The sequence below is a fragment of the Melospiza georgiana genome, chromosome 24 (assembly GCF_028018845.1).
Source record: "Melospiza georgiana isolate bMelGeo1 chromosome 24, bMelGeo1.pri, whole genome shotgun sequence".
NCBI lineage: Eukaryota > Metazoa > Chordata > Aves > Passeriformes > Passerellidae > Melospiza > Melospiza georgiana.
In genome coordinates, this window is record NC_080453.1 from 6424600 (window position 1) to 6444288 (window position 19689).

The window sequence follows — 19689 nt, forward strand, 5'->3', positions numbered from 1 at the left end:
CAGTCACCGCTCCCTGGGCGCAGGGAATGCGCTGGAGCAGCCCTGCGGTTATAAATAGAGCGGGAGGAGCAGGCACGTGTGGCCGCAGCACACGCGGGTCCGGCGGCCGCTGCCCCGAGGCCGGCGTGGGGCACGGGCAGGGTGTGGGGCTGCAGCCGGTGTGGGGCACGGGCAGGGTGTGGGGCACGGACAGGGTGTGGGGCTACAGCCGGTGTGGGGCACGGGCAGAGTGTGGGGCTGCAGCCGGTGTGGGGCACGGGCGGGGTGTGTGTGGGGCACGGGCAGGGTGTGAGGCTACAGCCGGTGTGGGGCACAGGGAGGGTGTGGGGCACGGACAGGGTGTGGGGCTACAGCCGGTGTGGGGCACGGGCAGGGTGTGGGGCTGCAGCCGGTGTGGGGCACAGGGAGGGTGTGGGGCACGGGCAGGGTGTGGGGCTGCAGTAGCAGCGCCTCGGGGTGGGACAGCCACGGCAGGAGGGTGACAGCACCGAGCAGGGCAGTGCGGTCCTGCTCTGGGGAGATGCCAGTGCTGCGCCGGGCGGATGGAGGGGAGGCCCCACACAGCTGCCACGGAGCACCAGCACTTTATTGCAGGGCAGAGAAGCACCACACTGCCCGCGGCACACCAGGTACCTTCCATCCCTTCCTCTGCCAGCACCCTGTGCCCACCCCGCCGCTAACACGTGCGTAAGGGCCGTGCCGTGCCGGTGACACTGAACCGGGCACTCAGCACCTCCGAGGGCGCCCGTGTCTTCTGTCCCGGCTGCTGCCCTCCGGCGAACAGGGTGAAGGTGCCGGGCTCCAGGCGCCACTCCTGTGCCCAGACGGCGCGCTGCTCGGCCAGCACCTGGAAGAACAGCTTCACCTCCCGGCCCGCCAGCACGGCCACACGGCGGAAAGCCACCAGCTGCCAGCGGGGCACCGGCACGGATGAGCGCTCCCAGCGCAGGTACAGCTGCACCACCTGCACGGAGGGATGGGGACTCAGCACAGTGGGACTCTCCCTTGCAGGGGGAGCTCAGGCATATCTGTGCCCTGCACAGCCAGATCAGGGCAGAGCAGCTGTGCCCACCTCCTCGCCGTCCCGCAGTCCTGTGTTCTCCAGCACCACAGACACAGAGAGGTTGGCGCAGACGGGCAGCACTGGGGGGCTCAGCACCAGGTCCCGATAGCGGAAGGTGGTGTAGGACAGCCCGTAACCAAAGGGGTACAGTGGGGCCTCCTGCCCGTAGTAGCGGTACGTCCGTCCCTCCATGGTGTAGTTCTCCATCGGTGGCACCTGTGGGACAGGGCAGGGCTGGGTGGGCACAGGCAAGAACCACAGCCCTGCATCCTGCAGCTGCTCCAGCCAGCAAGGCAGGGAAAGGCCAAGTGTGCCACCAGCAGCCCTGGCCTTACCTGGTGCATGCCTGCTGGCCAAGTGGCCGGCAGCCGACCAGCCGGGCTGGCCCCTGCCTCGCCCAGCAGGACCCTGGCAATGGCCAAGCCCGTGGCCTGGGCAGGGAAGAAGCAGGCCAGGATGGCCCCCACGCCGTCGTGTGCCTGAGCCCAGCTCACGTCCAGGGGCCCCGCGTTGAACAGCAGCAGAACGAGGGGGCGCCCAGCGGCTGCAGGGAGGTGACTGTCACTGACAGGCCGCTAGTGGCACTGCTGGGATGGCCCCAGGGTGTGCCATGGATGGGGAACAACACCTGGGTGGGTTGAGGTCCCTCAGAGCCCCTACCTGCCTGCACAGCATCCTGCAGCAGCTCCAGCTGGTGCCCTGGCAGGGACAGGTCACTCCGGTCTTTCGCCTCTGTCTCCACATCTACCCCTGGGTGGGGACAGCCAAGGGAGAACCCCTTACGCCCCTGTGGGCACACAGGGCAGAGGGGCACCGACTGCCTCAGAGGTGGCTCATGGGCAGCCCCTCTCTCCCAGAGCACTCCCCTGCCTCTGGCAGTGCCCACCCAGTGCCCTCCCACTCCCACCTACCTGTGCCCAGGCAGACCAGCACCACGTCAGCTGCCCCCACCACCCTCAGCAGCTCTGCCCGTGAGTACTGCTTGCACCGTGGCTCGCTGCAGCCCGCTGCAAAGCTGACATTGGCCCCCAGCATCTCCAGCCCCCTCCTGCACCAGGGAAGAGAACACAGGGGCAGCTGTGCCCCAGGGTCGGGGCACAATGGGAACAGCCCCCTTGCCTGGCCACCAGCCAAGGGCCAAGCAGCTCCAGCAGCAGCCCTGGACAGTGCCCAGAAGAGGGGAACAGTGACTAGGAGAGGGGGACATGAGGTGGGACCACGCTGTCTCACCGGGGAGTGTAGATGTACTGAGGCTCCGGCACCGGTGCATAGTCCCCAAACAGTACCCGGGGATTGTCAGCAAAGGGACCAACAACCTGCAGAAGGCAGAGGGGTGAGGGTGGGCACCAGCAGCCCTGTGACACCTGGGCTGGACTCAGCATGTTCCCCTGCCCACCCCCTTGCAGGGGCTCACCGCGAGGTGCTGGCTGGAGAGGTCCTGGGCCCGCAGGGGCAGTGTCCCCCGCACATTCTTCAGCAGCACAAAGCTCTTGACAGCAGCTTCCAGTGAGAGGTTGCGGTGCTCGGGGCTCTGCACCACACTCAGGTCCAGGGAGCTGTAGGGGTTCATGGCTGGGGGGTCAAACTCCCCCAGTCGCATCCGTGTGTAGAAGAGGGGCCAGACTCGGTCGCGCAGCATCTGTGGAGACCCCAACACCTCAGCTGTGCTTGGCAGGGACAGCCCAGGCTCTCTGCCCACACCCCTGGTCCTGCTCCCCTCAGCTCACCTGCAGCGTGATGTTGCCCATGGCCAGAGCCTGAGGGATGCGCATGAACACATTGTTCCTCATGCCATAGGAGAGCTCCAGGTTGCAGCCAGCGTTCACCGAGGCTGCCGTGCCAGGGAGAAGGGAGAACTCCCATCATGGCTGTGTCATGCCTGGGGACTGACCCCATGCCCAGCCCCTGAGCTCACCAACCGCTGTCTCCAGGAAGCTGTGTGTGTAGTGGTGCCCCAGCATGATGAGCTCCACAGCCCCCTCGTCGCTCACCACGTAGCCATCAAAGCCCCACTCGCCACGCAGGATGTCCGTCAGCAGCTTCTTGTTGGCACAAGCAGGGACACCGTTGATCCTGTTGGAGAGGGGATGGGGCAGCCAGGAGAGCGGGGCATTGGCCATGCCAAGGGCAGCCCAGCCCAGGTGGCCCCTGCCACGCTCCACACCTGTTGTAGCTGCACATGAAGCTGTAGGAGCCAGCCCGCACACAGGCCTGGAACTGGGGCAGGAAGGTCATGCGCCAGTCCCGCTCCAGCACCTGCAAACACCATGGCAGAGCGGGGTTAGCACCTGGAGTGTCCCCTGCCCTATTAACACCCCCTGCCCTGCTGTGCTCACCTTGGCATCGAAGCTTAGCCTGGAGACAGGGATGTTCTCAGGGCCTCCGTGCACGCTGAAGTGTTTGCAGCCAGCGCTGGCCTTAACGTAACGGGGGTGCTGGCCCTGCAGCCCCTGCACAAAGCTGCGGGCCAGCTCCCCACTCAGGAACGGGTCCTCCCCATAGGTCTCCTGTCCGGGGCACAGGTGGGTCACCTCTGGGAGCCCTGTCCCCACATCCCCACAGCCCGGCAAGCCATGGCCACATCCAACTGGTCAGCCATGGCCCGATCCCAACCAGGGATCACCCGCCCAAGCTGGCACCTGGTTCCTCCCCCACAGCGGGTGCCTCATGATGTTCAGGACAGGGCTGAAGCAGCTGAGCCCGGTGTGGTCAGTGTAGCGTCCAGCAGCAGCAAAGCTGTTGTGTTTGGCTCTCACCTCAGTCGCCGTGGCATTGGCCACACGGTAGATGAGTTCTGGGCTGGGGGAAAAGCACAGAGGTGTCAGGGCGACGTAGGCAAGGGGGTACCTGTCTCACCAGGTCCCATCGCACACCCCCGGTCCCCGGTGCCGGTACCTGAAGGCGGCGGCGAGCCCCAACGCCTGCGGGAAAGCCGTGGCCCATCCAGGCGCCTCGCCGTCGCCCCGCAGACACTCGGTGTTCCAGTTGTAGGGCGCGATGCCCAGCCGCGGGATGGGGGGCGCGGGGCCGTTCCCCATCGCTCCCCCCCTCGCCACCTGCGGGGCAGCGGCGCTGAGCGGGGAGTCCCGCGGGGGCCCCGGCCGGGTCCCGCCGCCCCCTCACCTGCAGCACCAGCTCGGCGGGGCTCAGCCGGCCCAGCAGGTCATCGAGGCGGCGCTGCCAGGGCAGAGAGGGGTCCCAGAAAGGGAAGGGGGGCGGCTGAGCCCGGGCCGCCACCGCGCCCAGCGCCGCGCTCAGCACCAGCACCCGCAGCCCCAGCGCCGCTGCCGGGAGAGCCCCGCACGGCACGGCCCGGCCTGGCTCCCCGAATTTGCACGGCATGGCACGGCTCGGCTCCCGGGATTTGCACGGCGCCGCACGGCTCGGGCCCCGCGATCCGCACGGCATGGCCTGGCCCGGCTCCCGGGATTGGCACAGCACGGCTCGGCCCGGCCCCGGTTGCCCAAGCCCCCGCGATGGGCGCGGCGGGGCGGAGCGCGCTGCGGGCCGTCCTGCGCCCACCGGACGGGGCGGAGCGCGGTAGAACGGGACGGGTCAGGGAGCCCGGGGCTTTGCCGGGTCCCGGCCGCCCCCCGGGCCGGTTTGAGAGATTCACCCCGTGCAGCGAGGTCTGTATGCAAAGGGACGGCGAGCCCCGAGCCCCGCTCAGCCCGGCCCTGCCGCGGGGACAACTCGCGGCGTTTCGGTTCCGCCCGTGTCCCGGAGCATCTCCCGTGTGCGGGCGGGAACCGGCAGAGCCGCCCGGCGCCGTCAGACCGGCTCTCGGTGCCCTCGGCTGCAGCGGGGCCGGCTTGGGCCCTGCCCGGGGCCGGGGAGCAGTAACGGCTCCGCCTGGGACGGATCTCCTGTGCTCGGTGGGCGTAATGGCACGACAGGGACTGAGGTGCCAGCGCGGGTGCCCTGTGTGCCCCTCATGCCCCCCAGCTCAGCAAGGGGTGTGTGCCCCTCATGCCCCCCGGCTCAGCACGGAGGGACACTGTCTGGGACCTCTGCGGTGACGAGGGACACGGTGCCTTCTAACGTTGGATTTTAGGAAAATGTTCTCCCCCCAAGGATGCTGGGCACTGCCCAGGCTCCCCAGGGAATGGGCATGGTCTCAAGGCTGCCAGAGCTCCAGGAGCGTTTGGATAATGGCCCAAAGCAAAGGGTGGGATTGTTGGGGTGTCTGTGCAGGGCCAGGAGCTGGACTCCATGGTCCTTGTGGGTTTGCTCCAACTCAGGGTTTTCCAGGATTCAATAATCTCCATCAGCCACCAGCACAGTGGGGCCACTGTGGCGGGAGAGCACAAGGTGTCATTTGGGACTGAGCAGGAGGGCACCTGGCACTGCAGAGCTGGACACAGGGAGCACAGCCATGCCATCAGCTCGCTGGCACAATGGAGGTGCTGCTGGCAGCCCCCCAGCCCGGGACAACCACACCATGCCCCAGTGCCCTGCAGCTGGCCGTGTCCTGGGGATGCAGCCATGTAAGGCAATGCCAGCAGGTCACCGCAGCCCCGCCGGTCCCCACGCTCCTGCTCCCAGCTGCTGGATTCCTGAGCAGCCAGCAGGAGTGGGGCGGTCCCCCAATGCCCAGAGCACACCACCCCAGCACTCACTCAGCGACAGGTCTGGGACGGGGACATAATGGTGTAAATAAATAAACAACAGGAGATTAAAGAAATAAGTAAACAATACCAGGCACACTCTGTCTGGGAGCAGAACCTGGTGCACCAGGGGCTGTGCTAGCTTGGGGAGAGTTAAGAGAAGCTGAGTTGTTCAGGGAATATTCCCTGCAGTTCCCGCAGCCCCAAGCCGGGCTGGTTTCTGTGACACCCTGTCCTTTGCCCTGCTCTTGTGGGCCCATTTGCGGGCCTCACAGGGTGGAAGCCTGCTTGTGTTCCACATTGAGCCGCAGCCTAAGGATCCGAGCTTGCCCAATCCTGCCAGCACAGGGCTTGCTTCATCCACCCGGCTGCCCTTTCCCCAGGAATCATCCTCTGCCGAGCCCCTGGAGCCGGGCAAGGAGGCACAGGAACAGGGCCTGGCCCAAGGAGCATTTGCACAATGCTCTCAGGAACACGGGGGGATTGCTGGGGTGTCCTGTGCAGGGCCAGGAGCTGGCCTCCATCCTTGTGGGTCCCTCCCAGCTGCGGATACTCCACGATTCTACTCCCATTCCAAGGTGGCAGTGTGGGACTAAGGTGGGAGCAGGAGAGCAGCCGAGGCCGCTTTCCCGTGGGGCTGGGGGGCCGCGGGGAGGCCTGCAGGAGGCCGGCAGCACGTAGGGAGCAGAACGGGGGCCACCATTGCCTCACTGGCCGGGCAGGGGCCGCAGGCTGGCGGTCGGGGACAGAGGGAACAGCGGGAGCGGCGGGGCCGGGCCGGGCCCGGCGCGGCACCGATGGCGGCGCCGCCACAGTTGAGGCGGGCGGTGGCGCCCCCTGGCGGCGACCGCGGCCATCCCCTCCCGCCGGGATTGGGCTGCCGTGTCGGCGCGCGGTGCACTCTGGGATTTGTAGTCCAGCGGGGCGGGCGGGGCGCGCACGGCGGCGCGGCGGGGACTGCGTGTCCCGTGGTGCCCCGCGGGGTCCCGGGGATCCCTTGGTGCCCGCGGCGGACAGAGCGGCCGGGCCGGGCCGGGCCAGGCCGGGCGGACACGATGTCGCGACAGGGCGGGCGCGGCACCGAGAGCAAGAAAATGGTAACGGCGGGGCCGGCGTGGCGAGCGCATGGCGTGGGGCACCCGGGGAACCGGCCCGCGGCGGGGGTGACCGGGCCCGGGCCGCAGCGCCCGGTGCGGCGGGGCCGGGCAGCCAGCAGCGGCACCGGGCGCTCCCGTTTGTGGGAAGCTCGCACCCAAAACGCTTCCCTGGCGTGTCTCGCTTCCCCTCTCCAGCTCATTCCGCGTTATCCGCCCGGCTGAGGCAGGAACTGAGAGATGGAGCCCAAAGCTCCAGAGCTGAGCTCCGATTCTGGGTCAAACCAGGTCGAATTCATTAATTTTTAATGCGAAATAAGTAATAAAAAATAAAACCTGGGGTCTTCTCCCTCTTTGGCCGTGAGGAGGGGCTGGGTCGGGCTTAGCTGCCCCTTCCTGCCTCTCCACACCCCAGGGGATTCTTTTCTATGGATTCAACGATTATGTAAAGAATTGTGTTAATTCACTGGAGTTCTGACACTTCTGTAGCCATAAAACAGATGCTTTGTGTGGAGAGCGTCAAATAATAAAAATACCAGGAAAGCTTTGGGCACTTCAATTACATCAAATGGCCTGAAAACGAAAAAAAAATTGTCCAAAACCGAATTTAGGAGTTTGCTTTATTGTAACAGCTCAAGTTGCCTTTAATAACAATGTCTCAGCAATAACTGAGATCAGCTCTGGATGTGCTGCGGCTGATGGTGACAGGTGACACCACCATGGCCTCACACGGTGACAGCACCTCAGGCTGGGGACAGCTGGATTCCCTCCATCCATCCCCATCCCCTCTCCACCCCTGTCTTTACTAAAACTACTGAAACCCTGAAAACCAACACTACATGTTCTGCATGTCTGTTAAATTCTCTGCCAAGTCTCTGATTCCAGCTGAGCCAAAGGAACTTCCCCCCTGTCCTTCCAGTGATGTGAATTGCCCAATTTTTAGTTTTCCAAGAGAAAAGCAGATTTTTAAGCAAAACCCGCAAAGAACGTGTCAGTTCTTAGATCCAAAGTGTGGCAAAAGCTCCAAGCAGCCTCTCTGGTTGTTTTCATACCTGAAGCCTTTTGTCCTTGGGAATGGCAATCCCAGAATCCCAGACTGGTTTGGACTGGAAGGGGCCTTAAAGTTCATCTCATTCCACCCCTGCCATTTCAGGGACACCTTCCACTGTCCCAGGGTGCTCCAGGCCCTGTCCAGCCTGGCCTTGGACACTTCCAGGGGCAGCCACAGCTTCTCTGGGCACCTGTGCCAGGGCCTGCCCACCCTCACAGGGAGGAATTTTTTCCTAATCCAGGAACAAGACTAGGTGGAATTCCCTCTGTCCTCTACAAACCCAATTTCTGTTTGTTTGGGGGTGTTTCCTCTGTGTGTTTGTTGTGGCTTTGTGTGAACTTACGGTGATCTGTGTTGTCACTTAACTCTGATCTTGTCTCTTTTCCCTCCCTGCCTGCTGCTGCTTTCATTCTCTAGTATTGGTATTTGCCATTCATTTCACCTTCTGCCTCTCTGCAGCTCATGGTAGGTGACAGATCCCAGGTCAGCCCCTGTGATCCCTCTGCATGCCAAAAGTGACAGCAGCAACCAGTGCTGGGGGTTTGTTTGTTCCCCAAAACACTTCCTTTTGCAGAGTTTTGCTCTGCAGCCTCTAATGACCTCATTAATCACTGGTCTGGTTTAATGGCTCCCAAAAAAATGCTCTTTGACATCGTTTGAGGGTGAGGATTGAAGGTGGTGGCTGGGAGAGGAGAATTTCACCTTTTTTTTGCAAATTTTCTGCACATCTGGCAATTGTGCAAAGAAAACACGAGTGACTTTGGTCCTGGCCAGTCCCAGAATGTGCACAGCACCTGAGAGCTGAGCTGGCCTGGGCTTGGCCTCCCTGAGCCTGTTCTGGGTCTGAGGAGCTGATTTCAACATGTGAAGCAAATTCTGTGCCTGGACAACTTTCTGGGACCCAATGAATCCTTTTTCTTGGTACAGAGTTTCATAAATCCCTGAGCAGAGGAGCATTTTGGGCCTCTTGAAAGGACCAGAGCTGGAGCCTGACGGGCACTGCTCACTTGAAACATGTTCATGAAACAGAGGGAAGAGTTTGAGTCAGATCTCAGCTCTAGGCCAGTGCTTGAGGAAAATTCAGGGCCCTGGCGTGGCACCTCCAGCTATCCAGGAGGTGTTGGTGTCTTTCCCAAAATCCCAGAATGGTTTGGATTTAAAGGGGTCTTAAAACTCATCCAGTTGCACCCCCTTCCAAGGGCAGGGGCACCTTCTGGTAGACCAGGTTGCTCCAAGCCTCATTCCAAGGAGAATGAAGTTGTTGCCAGAACTGGAGCTGGGATCTCTCCTTGTTAAACTGGAGCTGGGATCTCTCCTTGTTAAACTGGAGCTGGGATCTCTCTTTATTAAACTGGAGCTGGGATCTCTCTTGTTAAATTGGAGCTGGGATTTCTCTTTATTAAACTGGAGCTGGGATCTCTCCTCATTAAACTGGAGCTGGGATCTCTCCTTGTTAAACTGGAGCTGGGATCTCTTGTTAAACTGGAGCTGGGATCTCTCCTTGTTAAGCTGGAGCTGGGATCTCTCTTTATTAAACTGGAGCTGGGATCTCTCCTCGTTAAACTGGAGCTGGGATCTCTTGTTAAATTGGAACTGGGATCTCTCCTTATTGAACTGGAGCTGGGATCTCTATTAAACTGGAGCTGGGATCTCTCTTTATTAAACTAGAGCTGGGATCTCTCCTTGTTAAACTGGAGCTGGGATCTCTCCTTGTTAAACTGGAACTGGGATCTCTCTTTATTGAACTGGAGCTGGGATCTCTCTTTATTAAACTGGAGCTGGGATCTCTCTTTATTAAACTATAGCTGGGATCTCTCTTTATTAAACTATAGCTGGGATCTCTCTATTGAACTGGAGCTGGGATCTCTCTTGTTAAACTGGAACTGGGATCTCTCTTTATTAAACTGGAGCTGGGATCTCTTTATTAAATTGGAGCTGGGATCTCTCTTTATTGAACTGGAGCTGGGATCTCTATTAAACTGGAGCTGGGATCTCTCTTTATTAAACTGGAGCTGGGATCTCTCTTGTTAAACTGGAGCTGGGATCTCTCCTTGTTGAGCTGGAGCTGGGATCTCTCCTTGTTGAGCACAGGTTCCTTTGAGCCAGCAGGTCCCCGTTCCCCTCTCCATGCCAAGGTGCCGGCGCTGGACTCGCAGGCAGCAGAGCCCGGGTGGGTTCTGTTGGGTGAATTTTCTTTTCCTGTGCACAGAACTCGGAGCTGTTCACGCTGACCTACGGTGCCCTGGTGACCCAGCTCTGCAAGGACTACGAGAATGATGATGATGTCAACAAGCAGCTGGACAAAATGTGAGTGTGTGCACAGGTGGGAGTGGATCTGCCATGCTGGAGCTGTGTGGGAGCTGGGATCACAGCAGGGATCACAGCAGGGATTGGTTCCTCATGTTTTAGCTTTTATATTTTTCAGATTCTGTGCTGCTTTAGTGTGTAATTCTGGGCTTCATATTAAGGAATAGTAAGCTCTCTGCACAGAGCAGGGAGACAAAACAATTCCTTCTCTAGCTGGGGACCAAGGACAAATAATCCAAATTTCAGGCCCAAGAGCACAAACAACGTGGACTGAAGAGAGAAAAAAAAGAAGGATGGGACTGTATGGGCTAAAGCTGTAATTGGACAATTAACTCCAATATACAAATGGACCACAACTTATAAAAGTGAGACCTCGTGACTGGTTGTCCATTTTTTGTGACCATTTTGGATTCATCTTGGGTGTAGCCCTGGCTAGGCTCTTCTGCTGCCCAAAGTGGATCCACTGAGGCCTTTTAATAAATCCCTGCTTTGTTCTTTAGCTCTGTCCAGCCTCTGTTCTAGCTCAGCCTTCACCAGGCGTCAGGATCACAGCAGGGATCACAGCCACATCCCCGTGTGCTGCTCCAGGAGCAAAACCCTGGCAGGCTTTTTGTTATTTAACACCAACATTTCTCAGATTAGACTTTTCTTCTTCACTCTCTTTCTTTATAAATATTTGTTGTCTTTCTGTTGCTCTGGTCCCTTCACAGGGGTTACAACATCGGTGTCCGGCTCATCGAGGACTTCCTGGCCCGCTCCAATGTTGGGAGGTGCCATGATTTCCGTGAAACTGCAGATGTTATAGCAAAGGTAAATGTCCAAGCACTGCTTTGTCAGGTTATTGTTTGAGTTTTGAGTGTGAGGATGGAATATTTGCTTCTCACAGGACTTTGATGAAGTTTTTGGGGAGGGAAAACAAAAAAGCTTTAGTCCAAGTACTGCTGGCTGGTGGGAACTAGAAGAAAGGAGAAATGTTTGCAAAGCCCTTGAGGAATTTTACAAAATCAAAGCTGTGCTGTTGCCTCACCTGTCCTTGTTCCTCCTGCTTGCCACAACAGATTGCATTTAAAATGTACCTGGGCATCACTCCGAGCATCACCAACTGGAGTCCTGGGGGCGACGAGTTCTCCCTGATCTTGGAAAACAACCCCTTGGTCGACTTTGTGGAGCTCCCTGACAACCACTCAACCCTCATCTACTCCAACCTGCTCTGTGGGGTGCTGCGAGGTGCCCTGGAGATGGTGAGCCACATCTCCCTTCCCTTGGGGTGGGTGTATGGGCAGCCAGGTGTCAGCAGATACTTTAATTCTGGTCTGTTTGTGATTTCTGGGTTTGAAACTCATTCCCAGGAGAAGGGCAGAGCTGCAGGAGCACTTGGCTGCTGTTATGTGTGGCAGCTGAGGCCCAGAGGTGGTGCCTGAGCCCTTTCAGCTCATGACCCAAGTTTAAGCACATCTCCCTGAGTTTGTGTGAAGCTCCAAAATCCTCACTCTGCAACTGCTGTGAGCTCTAGCTGGGAATTGGTTGGGACAGGAGAACAGCTGTGTCTCAAATTTAGGGCTTTGTAGAGCCCTGTATGTCATGTCATGCCCTTAGAGCCCTTAAGCTGGTGCTCCAGGATCATTCAGCCCCTGGAGAAGCTGCTGTGAGCAGGAAGTTACCAGCTCCTCTCTGCTCTTCCCTCATTAGGTGCAGATGGCTGTCGATGTGAAGTTTGTCCAGGACACCCTGAAGGGCGACAGCGTCACAGAAATAAGGATGAAATTCATCAGGAGGATTGAAGACAACCTTCCAGCTGGGGAAGAGTGAACCACAGCCCCATCTCCCTGGGGACTGGAGGGACCAGCTGGGTTTGGCCATTAGCTTTCCTCACAGATCCACAGGGATCTCCTGCCCCTGCCCACTCAGACTGACTCACTGACTGTCTCAGATGTTGTTTTCTTCTACTCTCACTTCCATCCTCTGTAGAAGATGATTGTCTGGTTGCTGTTTATTTCCCAGGTTCATTCTGAAGCTTTTTCATCAGGTGATGTCCTTTTCCCTCCCCCTGGGGGCTTCCTAAGCTCAGTTTCCAGTTGTGACCTGGGCTGTGTGACAACAACTGCTCAGACTCCAGGAGAGCTCCGGTCTCTTCACATCGGTGTCGGAGGGCCAGAATTGGAGACCAAGCTACAAGAGCCCACTGATTCCCTGCTAAACCCCATCCTTCCTTAAATGAGGTGTTTAAAATCCATTTGGAGATGTGTGTAGTGTTTCTGTAGATCAAACTGGCTTCCTGCACTTGATTCTTGCAAGCTTGGTCCAAAGGGGTGGCTGGGGAGAGCTGCTGGCACCAGGGCAGGGGCTGCTCTGCTCAGGGGGTGTGGCACCACAGAAATCTGAGAGTCCCATGGCCTTTCCATTGTCCCTTCCCTCAAGGTGAGAAGCCTCACCTCTGGAGGGGAGGAGATCAAACTCCAGTGGAGCAGTAGGAACTATTTTACATGGAGAAAGAGTGGCTAAAATGGCATTGGTGCTCCACAGTGGGCACAGCCCAGGGCTGCAGGAGGAGTCATGGAGTGAGGACCAAACTCAGGCTGAGGCCTGGGAGGTGTTAAAGACATTTCAGGCTCTGTTCTGATGCTGGGGGATGTAAAGGCTGCAAGGTGTGAAGGCAGTGCTGGGGTTTGTTCTCTCTCACTGGTGTTCAGTAGAATTTCCCAGTTACTTGACCTGTGGCACTTGCTGCTCTCAAAAATAAATACATAAAGAAGTATTAGATAACAAAAAGCAAGAGATTGGAGCATCAGCTTCCTCTGCCACCACTCTGCCATCCTCTAGAGAGCACAGTCAAGCATTGGGTTCCCAAATCACTTTACATATCATGAAGGCACAGCCCCTCGAGGTCTCATGAGCTCCAGAATTTGTGTTGGTTGATGCCTGAATGTGAGGTGAGGGAGAGCAACCCACTGCTTGTGCTGCTCTTTTTTGTCTTTTCTGGGGGAATGTAGGGTCATCTGGCATTGAATGGCTGTCCCTGTCCCTTTTTGGCCCCAAAGAGTCCCTTTGGATGCCCTGTGTGACACGTGCCCTGTGAAGGGACAGTGAGTGGCTGTAAGAGCAGTCAGAGGCATGGCAGTGGCCCAGCAGTGCCAGGTGGCTGTTGGTGGCAGAAGTGCCACATGGTCACGTTGCAGAGCTCAAAACCATCCCTTATTTCTCATTGTTGACCATTCCAAGTCACTTTAGAGCTGCATTTTAGGAGCAATTGCATTAAAAGAATCACGGTGTCAGTTCTTTGGTCTCCTCTTGCCTGTGTTCTGGTGGTGGGTGCTGGCAGGGTGACAGTGGTGACAGGGTGCCCAGGGCTGGCAGGGTGACAGCAGCACTGCTCCAAGAATTCCTGGCTGCTGGTGGGCCTGCAAGCTGCTGCCTGGAGGAGCCTGCCCAGCATTTCACCACAGAGGGACTGGGGGCAGACACTCAGTGTGGCTGGCTTGGGGTCTGTGAATCCACTGTGGCTGGGACTGCCACCAGCCTGAGGCAGCTGCTGCAGAGCCAAAACTCTCTGTGGGCATTTACAGTGGCAAAAAATCACCTGGAGGGGTGTCTGAGCCTCCTCTGCTGCCAGCTCAGTGCTGCTCCATGGCTGGCATTGGCTGTGTGGTGCTGCTGCCAGGAGCGTGGAGACAAGGAACAGCAAGGGCTGCTCTCCAGGAGCAGTTTGTGCTTCCCTTTCTTGTGTGGGTGCTCCCCAGGAGCCCTGCTCTGGTGGGATCTGTGCTCTGTGCTTGTGGGCATTGCCTGCTCCAGGGTCACCCTGCAGTCACACTCCATCCCGGGCTCTGAGTGCCAGGGCTCTGCCAGCCCCAGTGATGGGGAAGTGGCAGCTTTTGCAATAAAATGTTTTTTTTTTTTTTCTCTGGAGCTGGCGAGCACCACGTGCTGCTGGCCTGGCAGGGGCGGGAGCCAGCCAGGCCAGCCCCAACATGCACCCAGCTCCTGAGGCTGTCCCAGAGGCTCTGGGGAGAGTGAGATCCCTTGTCCTCACCCCTGCCCAGAGTGGATCCTGGACTCCTGCTCCCAGCCCCTTGGGAATTCAAGTAATTTGCTGGGGCGACAGGGTCAAAACCAGCCCAGACCTTCTGGAAGAACAAAAAGCAGAAATTGCATTAAGTAAATTAAAACTGTCTACTACTGAGCAGCTCGCTGCAGACAAGGGAGAATATGCAAAAAGCTCTGTTTGAAACCTACTAAATATTACCATGTGCTGTTTATAGGAAACAAATGGGGAAAGGCATCTGCATCAATAAACCCCAACGTGGCTGGGCTTGGACTGAAGCCTTTCCACGGCTCTGGGTTATTGAATACCCGTGGCTTTCATGTGGTGCCAGCCCTGACCCCTGACACATACCGCGGAGGGGAAAGTTGACTTGTGGGAATAATAGACATTCCTAGGGAGCCATTTAACCTGGCAGCTAAAGAGGCAACTTCCAGCCTCCCACATCCCTGCGTGATATTGGAGATGACAATAGCAACAAGTCAAGGGGGAAGCAGGGGATGTGGGGTGGGAGTGGTGCTGGCGGGTGATGCTGCAGGATCCCAGTGCCTGGGGTCCAAGCTCATGTGTCCTCACCAGTGTGAGCACCCCATGATGGCATCAGGCACAGAACCTTGTCCAAAACACATCCCAGGCTCCCACAGCAGCAGGATGCAGGAGGTGGAAGGAGCTTTCCAGCCCTTGTCCCCCTCCTGTAGGAAAGTGGGACACTGGCTGGTGTCCCGATGGAGCACACTGGCAGGAGCTGAAGGTCAATGTGTGACTCACAGGGTCCAGGGTAAGGGTCTAAACCAGTTCATGTCCCCAGTGTGGAGACAACCTGGCCAACGTTGGCAAACCTGGACGAGCTGGCTGCTGCTCCTGGCTGGTGGCAGCCCCAGCCCCACTCCCCACTCTTGCACCAGCCAGGAGCAGGTGATCCCTTCTTTACTCCCCAGTGGGAAGCAGAGCTCCCAGCCCCTCTCACATCACTCAAAACAGGGTGGGTGCCATCCCTGGGTACTGCCCACACCCCACAAAGCAGCACTTGCTGAGGGGACAGGTGAAGCAGAGCTCCCAGCCCCCCTCACGTCACCCAAAACAGGGTGGGTGACATCCCTGGGCACTCCCCACACCCCACAGTCCAGCACTTGCTGAGGTGACAGGGATGGAGCCAGGAGAGGATCCTGGAGGGGACAAGACGATCTCTCAGGGAAAGGAACGTTTCCGGGCTGGTGTCCTCACTGCAGGGGCAGCTCCCACAGCTTTCAGCCAGATGTGCTTGGCCGGGGTGCTGGGCATTGCTGAGGATGCAGAGATGTTTCACCCACAAGGGCTCGTGCACCAGGGACAGGGCGTGTTGGCAAGGCTGGCACAGTGCCCATGGCTCCAGGTAGCCAAGGTGAGGGTGCAGCCAGCAGGGACAGGTGGGTACCAGCCCCTCAGGGGGCTCTGTCCCTGTGTCCTGAGCACCTTGCACCTGCAGCTGTGGGACACTCAGGGCGTTAGTTCCACTCAGGTGTGGATCCAGCTCCCCCAGATGCCCAGCTGTGCCTGACCTGGCCGAGCATCTCCCCATGCCTGGCACCACATGGGCACCAAACCCATGAGAACCTGTTCTTTGGCTGATAATGATCTGTGAGTTTGGGTTCCCTGATGTTTTTATAACCCTTCCTGGGCCCCTGGGCCGGCTGCAGCACGTGTTTGGCTACCCTGGCAGCACAGGCAGCTGACAAAATCCTTTCTCAAGGCACGGCCACGCTGCACCCCCTGCCCTGGCCCAAACACAGCTTCCTATGCTGGGAATGCCTCTGGCAGCAGCACCGGGTCAGGGCAGCCCTTTGGCGATGCTCCTTGGCATCCTCCCTCCCACAGCATGCCTTGCCAGGGCGAGGAAGAGGAGGAGGAGGAGGCGCCTGCAGTTCCTCCCTTCCTCGGGTCAGAGGACACAGGAGCAGCCCCAGCAGCGCTGCTCGGAGCTGAGCCACGTTCTGGTGGCGTTTGGTATTTGGGGTGACGGGAAGGAAGCTCCATTGTTCCTCTTTTATTGTTTCGTGTTTCCTAAGCGGGATCAGCACCCTCCTCCCACGCTCTGCCCGGCTGCGGAGCGGATCCAGCCCTGGGAAAGCCAGCCCTGCTGTCTTGGTATGGAAAGACAGGAGGCTGCTAAGGAAGGCAGGAGCCTCCCCTGAAATGGGGAATGTAAACCTTCCCCACCCCTCCAAATTGCTGTAAATTTTAAATTAAGGGGCTCTCAGGCAAAAATATGGGAGCAGGAAATAACAGTTCTTTAATAAAGAAGAAAAATAAAAGGATAAAATAAACAATGCAGTGAACTAAACCAACACTGGCAGAGTCAGAACCCAACCTGACACCCTGTGGGTCAGGCTGTTGGCAGCAGTGCCATTGGAATTGTGGCTCAGCCCTCCTGCAGTGTCAGGGCTGGTTCTGCTGGAGCAGGGATCCTGGAGAAAGGTGCAGTCTCTGCCTCTGAAGATCCAGGGGCAGAGGCAGCTGCTGTTCCTCTGGGCAATGCAGTGCAGAAGCCATGCTGGTGTTGCAGAATCTCCAGATTCTATCCGGGTAGGAATGCTTGGCTCCTCCCTCTGGGCTCCCATCTCCCAATGGGATGCTGTAGTTCTTATCAGCCATGCAGGGACATTCAATAGCTGTTATCAGCAGTGTCCCCTCCCGAGGGAGGAGTGAACGTGGTCACTCAAAGAGAGAGATAAGGCAAACTGTCCACTTGGCAAAGGTAATCTGCCATACAGATGGTAATGGAAAACATCTTGCCTTGCAATTTTCAACACCTGCTGAGTGCTGGGTGAAGGGAAATGTGGGCACGAAATCGTCCCTGCTGCAGCACAGACACGTGCAGGGATGGCCAGGGGCTGTGGCAGGGACAGGGCTCAGCTCAGTGCCCTCCTGCCCTGCTCAGGTCCGTGCTCCCGTGGTGCTTGGTGCGCTAAGTGTGGCCATGCAGCTCGCACCAGCCCCTTATTTTCTGCTCTTCACTCTGATTTGTGCCCATGTCCTGGGGATTCCTGCAGCCCCTCTGGTCAGGCAATTTCCTGGCTGTGAGCTTGGATTTTTACCTCAGGGAGGAGGTGGGAACCATCCTTTGGTACATTTTGGATCTGTGCCCACATAAAATCCCCATCCTTGTCCTGGGGAGGACTCCCAGAACCTTCCAGCCTTTTCCATGCCAAACACTCTGCAGGCACCACTCTGAAGGCTTTAATTCGTTGTTAACATCAATTTTTTGCCTGTTTTTTTGGGTTCAGTTTGTAGAACACTTCAGTCAGATTTTTACTCCAAGGTTATCAAAATATTTTAAGCATTATTGAACAAAGCCCTGGGCTCACTCAGCACCCCAATATCTCTGTCCCAGGGCTGGGTTTGTGGAGTGTCCCAGGGCAGGTGTTGGTGACCAAGGGGTGAAGCAGGGAAGGGTTTGGGACAGGAGCAGTGAGGAACCACAGGAGTGGAGAAAACCTGTGGAAAACTGTGGAAAACCATGAAGGGGTGACCCAGCACGGTGGGTTTGCCCAGAGGAAGCTGCTGGTGCTGAGCAGCCCTGGCCCACAGTGAGAGCCAGGCAGGAATTTCGATGAGAAATGTTTGTTTTCTTTTGAAATAGTTTTAATTGTGGCTTCTGAGTAAGGGAGCCTCTGGAATGGTCGCCCTTTCCCTGAGCCTGTGGTGAGTGAGGGGTTTGGGGCTGAGTTGCTGGCAAAAGCAGGTTTGATATAATTTTGTTTCTCTGTTTCTTATGGTGTAGATAAATCACACCAAGAAAAATAGGATTAAAAGCAGTCTACAGTGAATTATGTGGAAATGGGGAGAGGAAAAGGAAGGGAGGAAAAAGTCAGGAATGCAGGGGGGTAAGGGACACTCCCAAGCTGAGTCACCAGGCACAGAGAGGATCCCCTCACTAAATTTAGCCTCAGATTGGATCAATGGATTAAGTCTAAAGGATTTACCAACACTTAATCATAGCAATACCTCATTAACACAGCAATAACACCACTTGATCAATTGAATAATTTAACTCATACAGAATGACTCAAGTGGGATTTTCTATATCTGAATTATAAATAATTCTAACTGAATTATAAATCTAAAGTAGCCAACATCAGTAACGTGCACACATGGACATAAAGAGCCTGCACACTGGAACAGACCTGTGAGAAATTCCCCTCCAGCTCAGCAAAATACTCACATTGGTTGATGCATCTTCTCCAGGGTGGAAGGACCAGTCCCGTGGGATGGGGGGTGTCAGCCCAGGCTCCATCATCATCATCATCATCATCATCATCATTGGTCTCTGGGTGTCACAGGATGGGCTCCAAGAGGAATTCTGCTCTGGGGGAGACCCTGCAGCCCAGAGAGCTCAGAGAGGTCGCTCAGGACCACTGGCTGCAGGGCTGTGAGATGGCTGATTTCAGGCATCAGTGGATTCCCATCCTAAGCACATTCCCAAGTGGGAATTTTCCTCGAAGTGTCCAATAGCTAAAATATGATCCCACTCAGGCTGTTTTTCAGCACAAAAATGAAGTCTTGAGGCTGTTTGTGAGAGAAAACAGGAGCTCCTGAGAGATCAGGAATTCTGGGAGCAGAGTGGGTTTCTCATAAGCTCGAGGGGAGCCACCTGCCCAGAAAACATTAATTAAAGTGGTCACCTAATTAGCCAGGCTGTCCCTGATCCCATCTCGCCCCCCAAACCCAATCCATCCCAAACCCCACCCTGTCCCTGCCATGGCAAGTGGCTCACCACAAGCAGGGCTGAACCAGATGCCTGGATGACCAGGGATGGCTGCAGACAAGCCTTCCAAACAGTCCAGTTCACAGAGAAACGAGAAAACAATTTGAACATCTAAAACCAATCCCCTCCCAGGACGAAGCAAAGCCCCAGGATCCCTTTGGCTTCTCCCTGCCCATCCCACAGACACACAGGAGCTGACTCGGGGAAAGCGCTCGCCAGAACAATGTCTCTTCTTTACAGCAAAAAAACATCGATTTCATTTTAATTACGCTAGCGCTGACATCCAAGAGCTCAGGGAGGAGCTGCCAGGCTGCGCCCCGGGCTGTGGCTCCTTGTCGCTGTCCCATGGCAGGCACAGAGCCCCCCACAGCTGCCCGCGTGCCCCAGCTGGAGCCAGCGCCTGCCCGGGGCTGGGAGCAGCGCTGTGGCCTCTTGCCCAAGCTCTGGGCCAGGGCTCTCACTGCTCCCCAGGCCCTGCCATTGCTGGGAAGGCTCTTGAGCAAGATGCCACCGAGGAGCTGCAGGGTGTTCCCTGCCAAGGGGAGAAATCCGGCGGCTTCCTCGAGCGTGGAACGCTGCAGCGGCCTGGTGGGACCTCTGCTCGCCTCGTGCTGAGGAGCCTGGAGGGGACACAGAGGCAATGGGGCTGTCCTGGCCTCCTGCACCCCCCAGACTCCCCCAGAGCTCCCACATCCCTTTACTGCAGGGTTCAGCATCTCTCTGTCCCACACTCCTGCACCCCTCAGGGTTCAGCATCCTCCTGCCCAACACTCCTGCACCCTCC

The 19689-nt window shown here is 57.6% G+C and overlaps 2 protein-coding genes across 3 annotated transcripts; one reads left to right on the top strand and one right to left on the bottom strand.

Annotated features, from left to right (window-relative positions):
• Positions 1-568: 568 nt before the first annotated feature.
• Positions 569-4792, bottom strand: LOC131093163 (uncharacterized). Its single transcript, XM_058040252.1, is given in 18 exon segments — positions 569-964; positions 1073-1279; positions 1399-1607; positions 1724-1813; positions 1975-2111; positions 2294-2379; positions 2478-2702; positions 2791-2894; positions 2979-3136; positions 3228-3319; positions 3400-3570; positions 3703-3862; positions 3959-4119; positions 4187-4539; positions 4542-4628; positions 4631-4700; positions 4702-4764; positions 4766-4792. Coding segments are annotated over 18 exon segments (2688 nt in total). The 3' UTR covers positions 569-676.
• Positions 4793-6630: 1838 nt separating this feature from the next.
• Positions 6631-12355, top strand: TRAPPC3 (trafficking protein particle complex subunit 3). Of its 2 annotated transcripts, XM_058040152.1 has the most exons (6): positions 6631-6767; positions 8233-8280; positions 10025-10122; positions 10833-10932; positions 11181-11363; positions 11812-12355. In XM_058040152.1, exons 1-6 carry the CDS (start codon positions 6726-6728, stop codon positions 11929-11931), a joined length of 591 nt encoding a protein of 196 aa, XP_057896135.1. In that variant the 5' UTR covers positions 6631-6725; the 3' UTR covers positions 11932-12355. The 2 variants fall into 2 exon arrangements, with proteins under 2 accessions (XP_057896135.1, XP_057896136.1); XM_058040153.1 differs by lacking the exon at positions 8233-8280.
• Positions 12356-19689: the final 7334 nt, after the last annotated feature.

Bases quoted from the DNA above. Each gene is read 5' to 3' on its own strand.
- TRAPPC3 (XM_058040152.1), top strand. From the start codon at position 6,726: ATGTCGCGACAGGGCGGGCGCGGCACCGAGAGCAAGAAAATG. The intron at 6,768-8,232 runs GTAACGGCGGGG...TTCATTCTCTAG, and splicing joins GCACCGAGAGCAAGAAAATG to TATTGGTATTTGCCATTCAT. The intron at 10,123-10,832 runs GTGAGTGTGTGC...GTCCCTTCACAG, and splicing joins AACAAGCAGCTGGACAAAAT to GGGTTACAACATCGGTGTCC.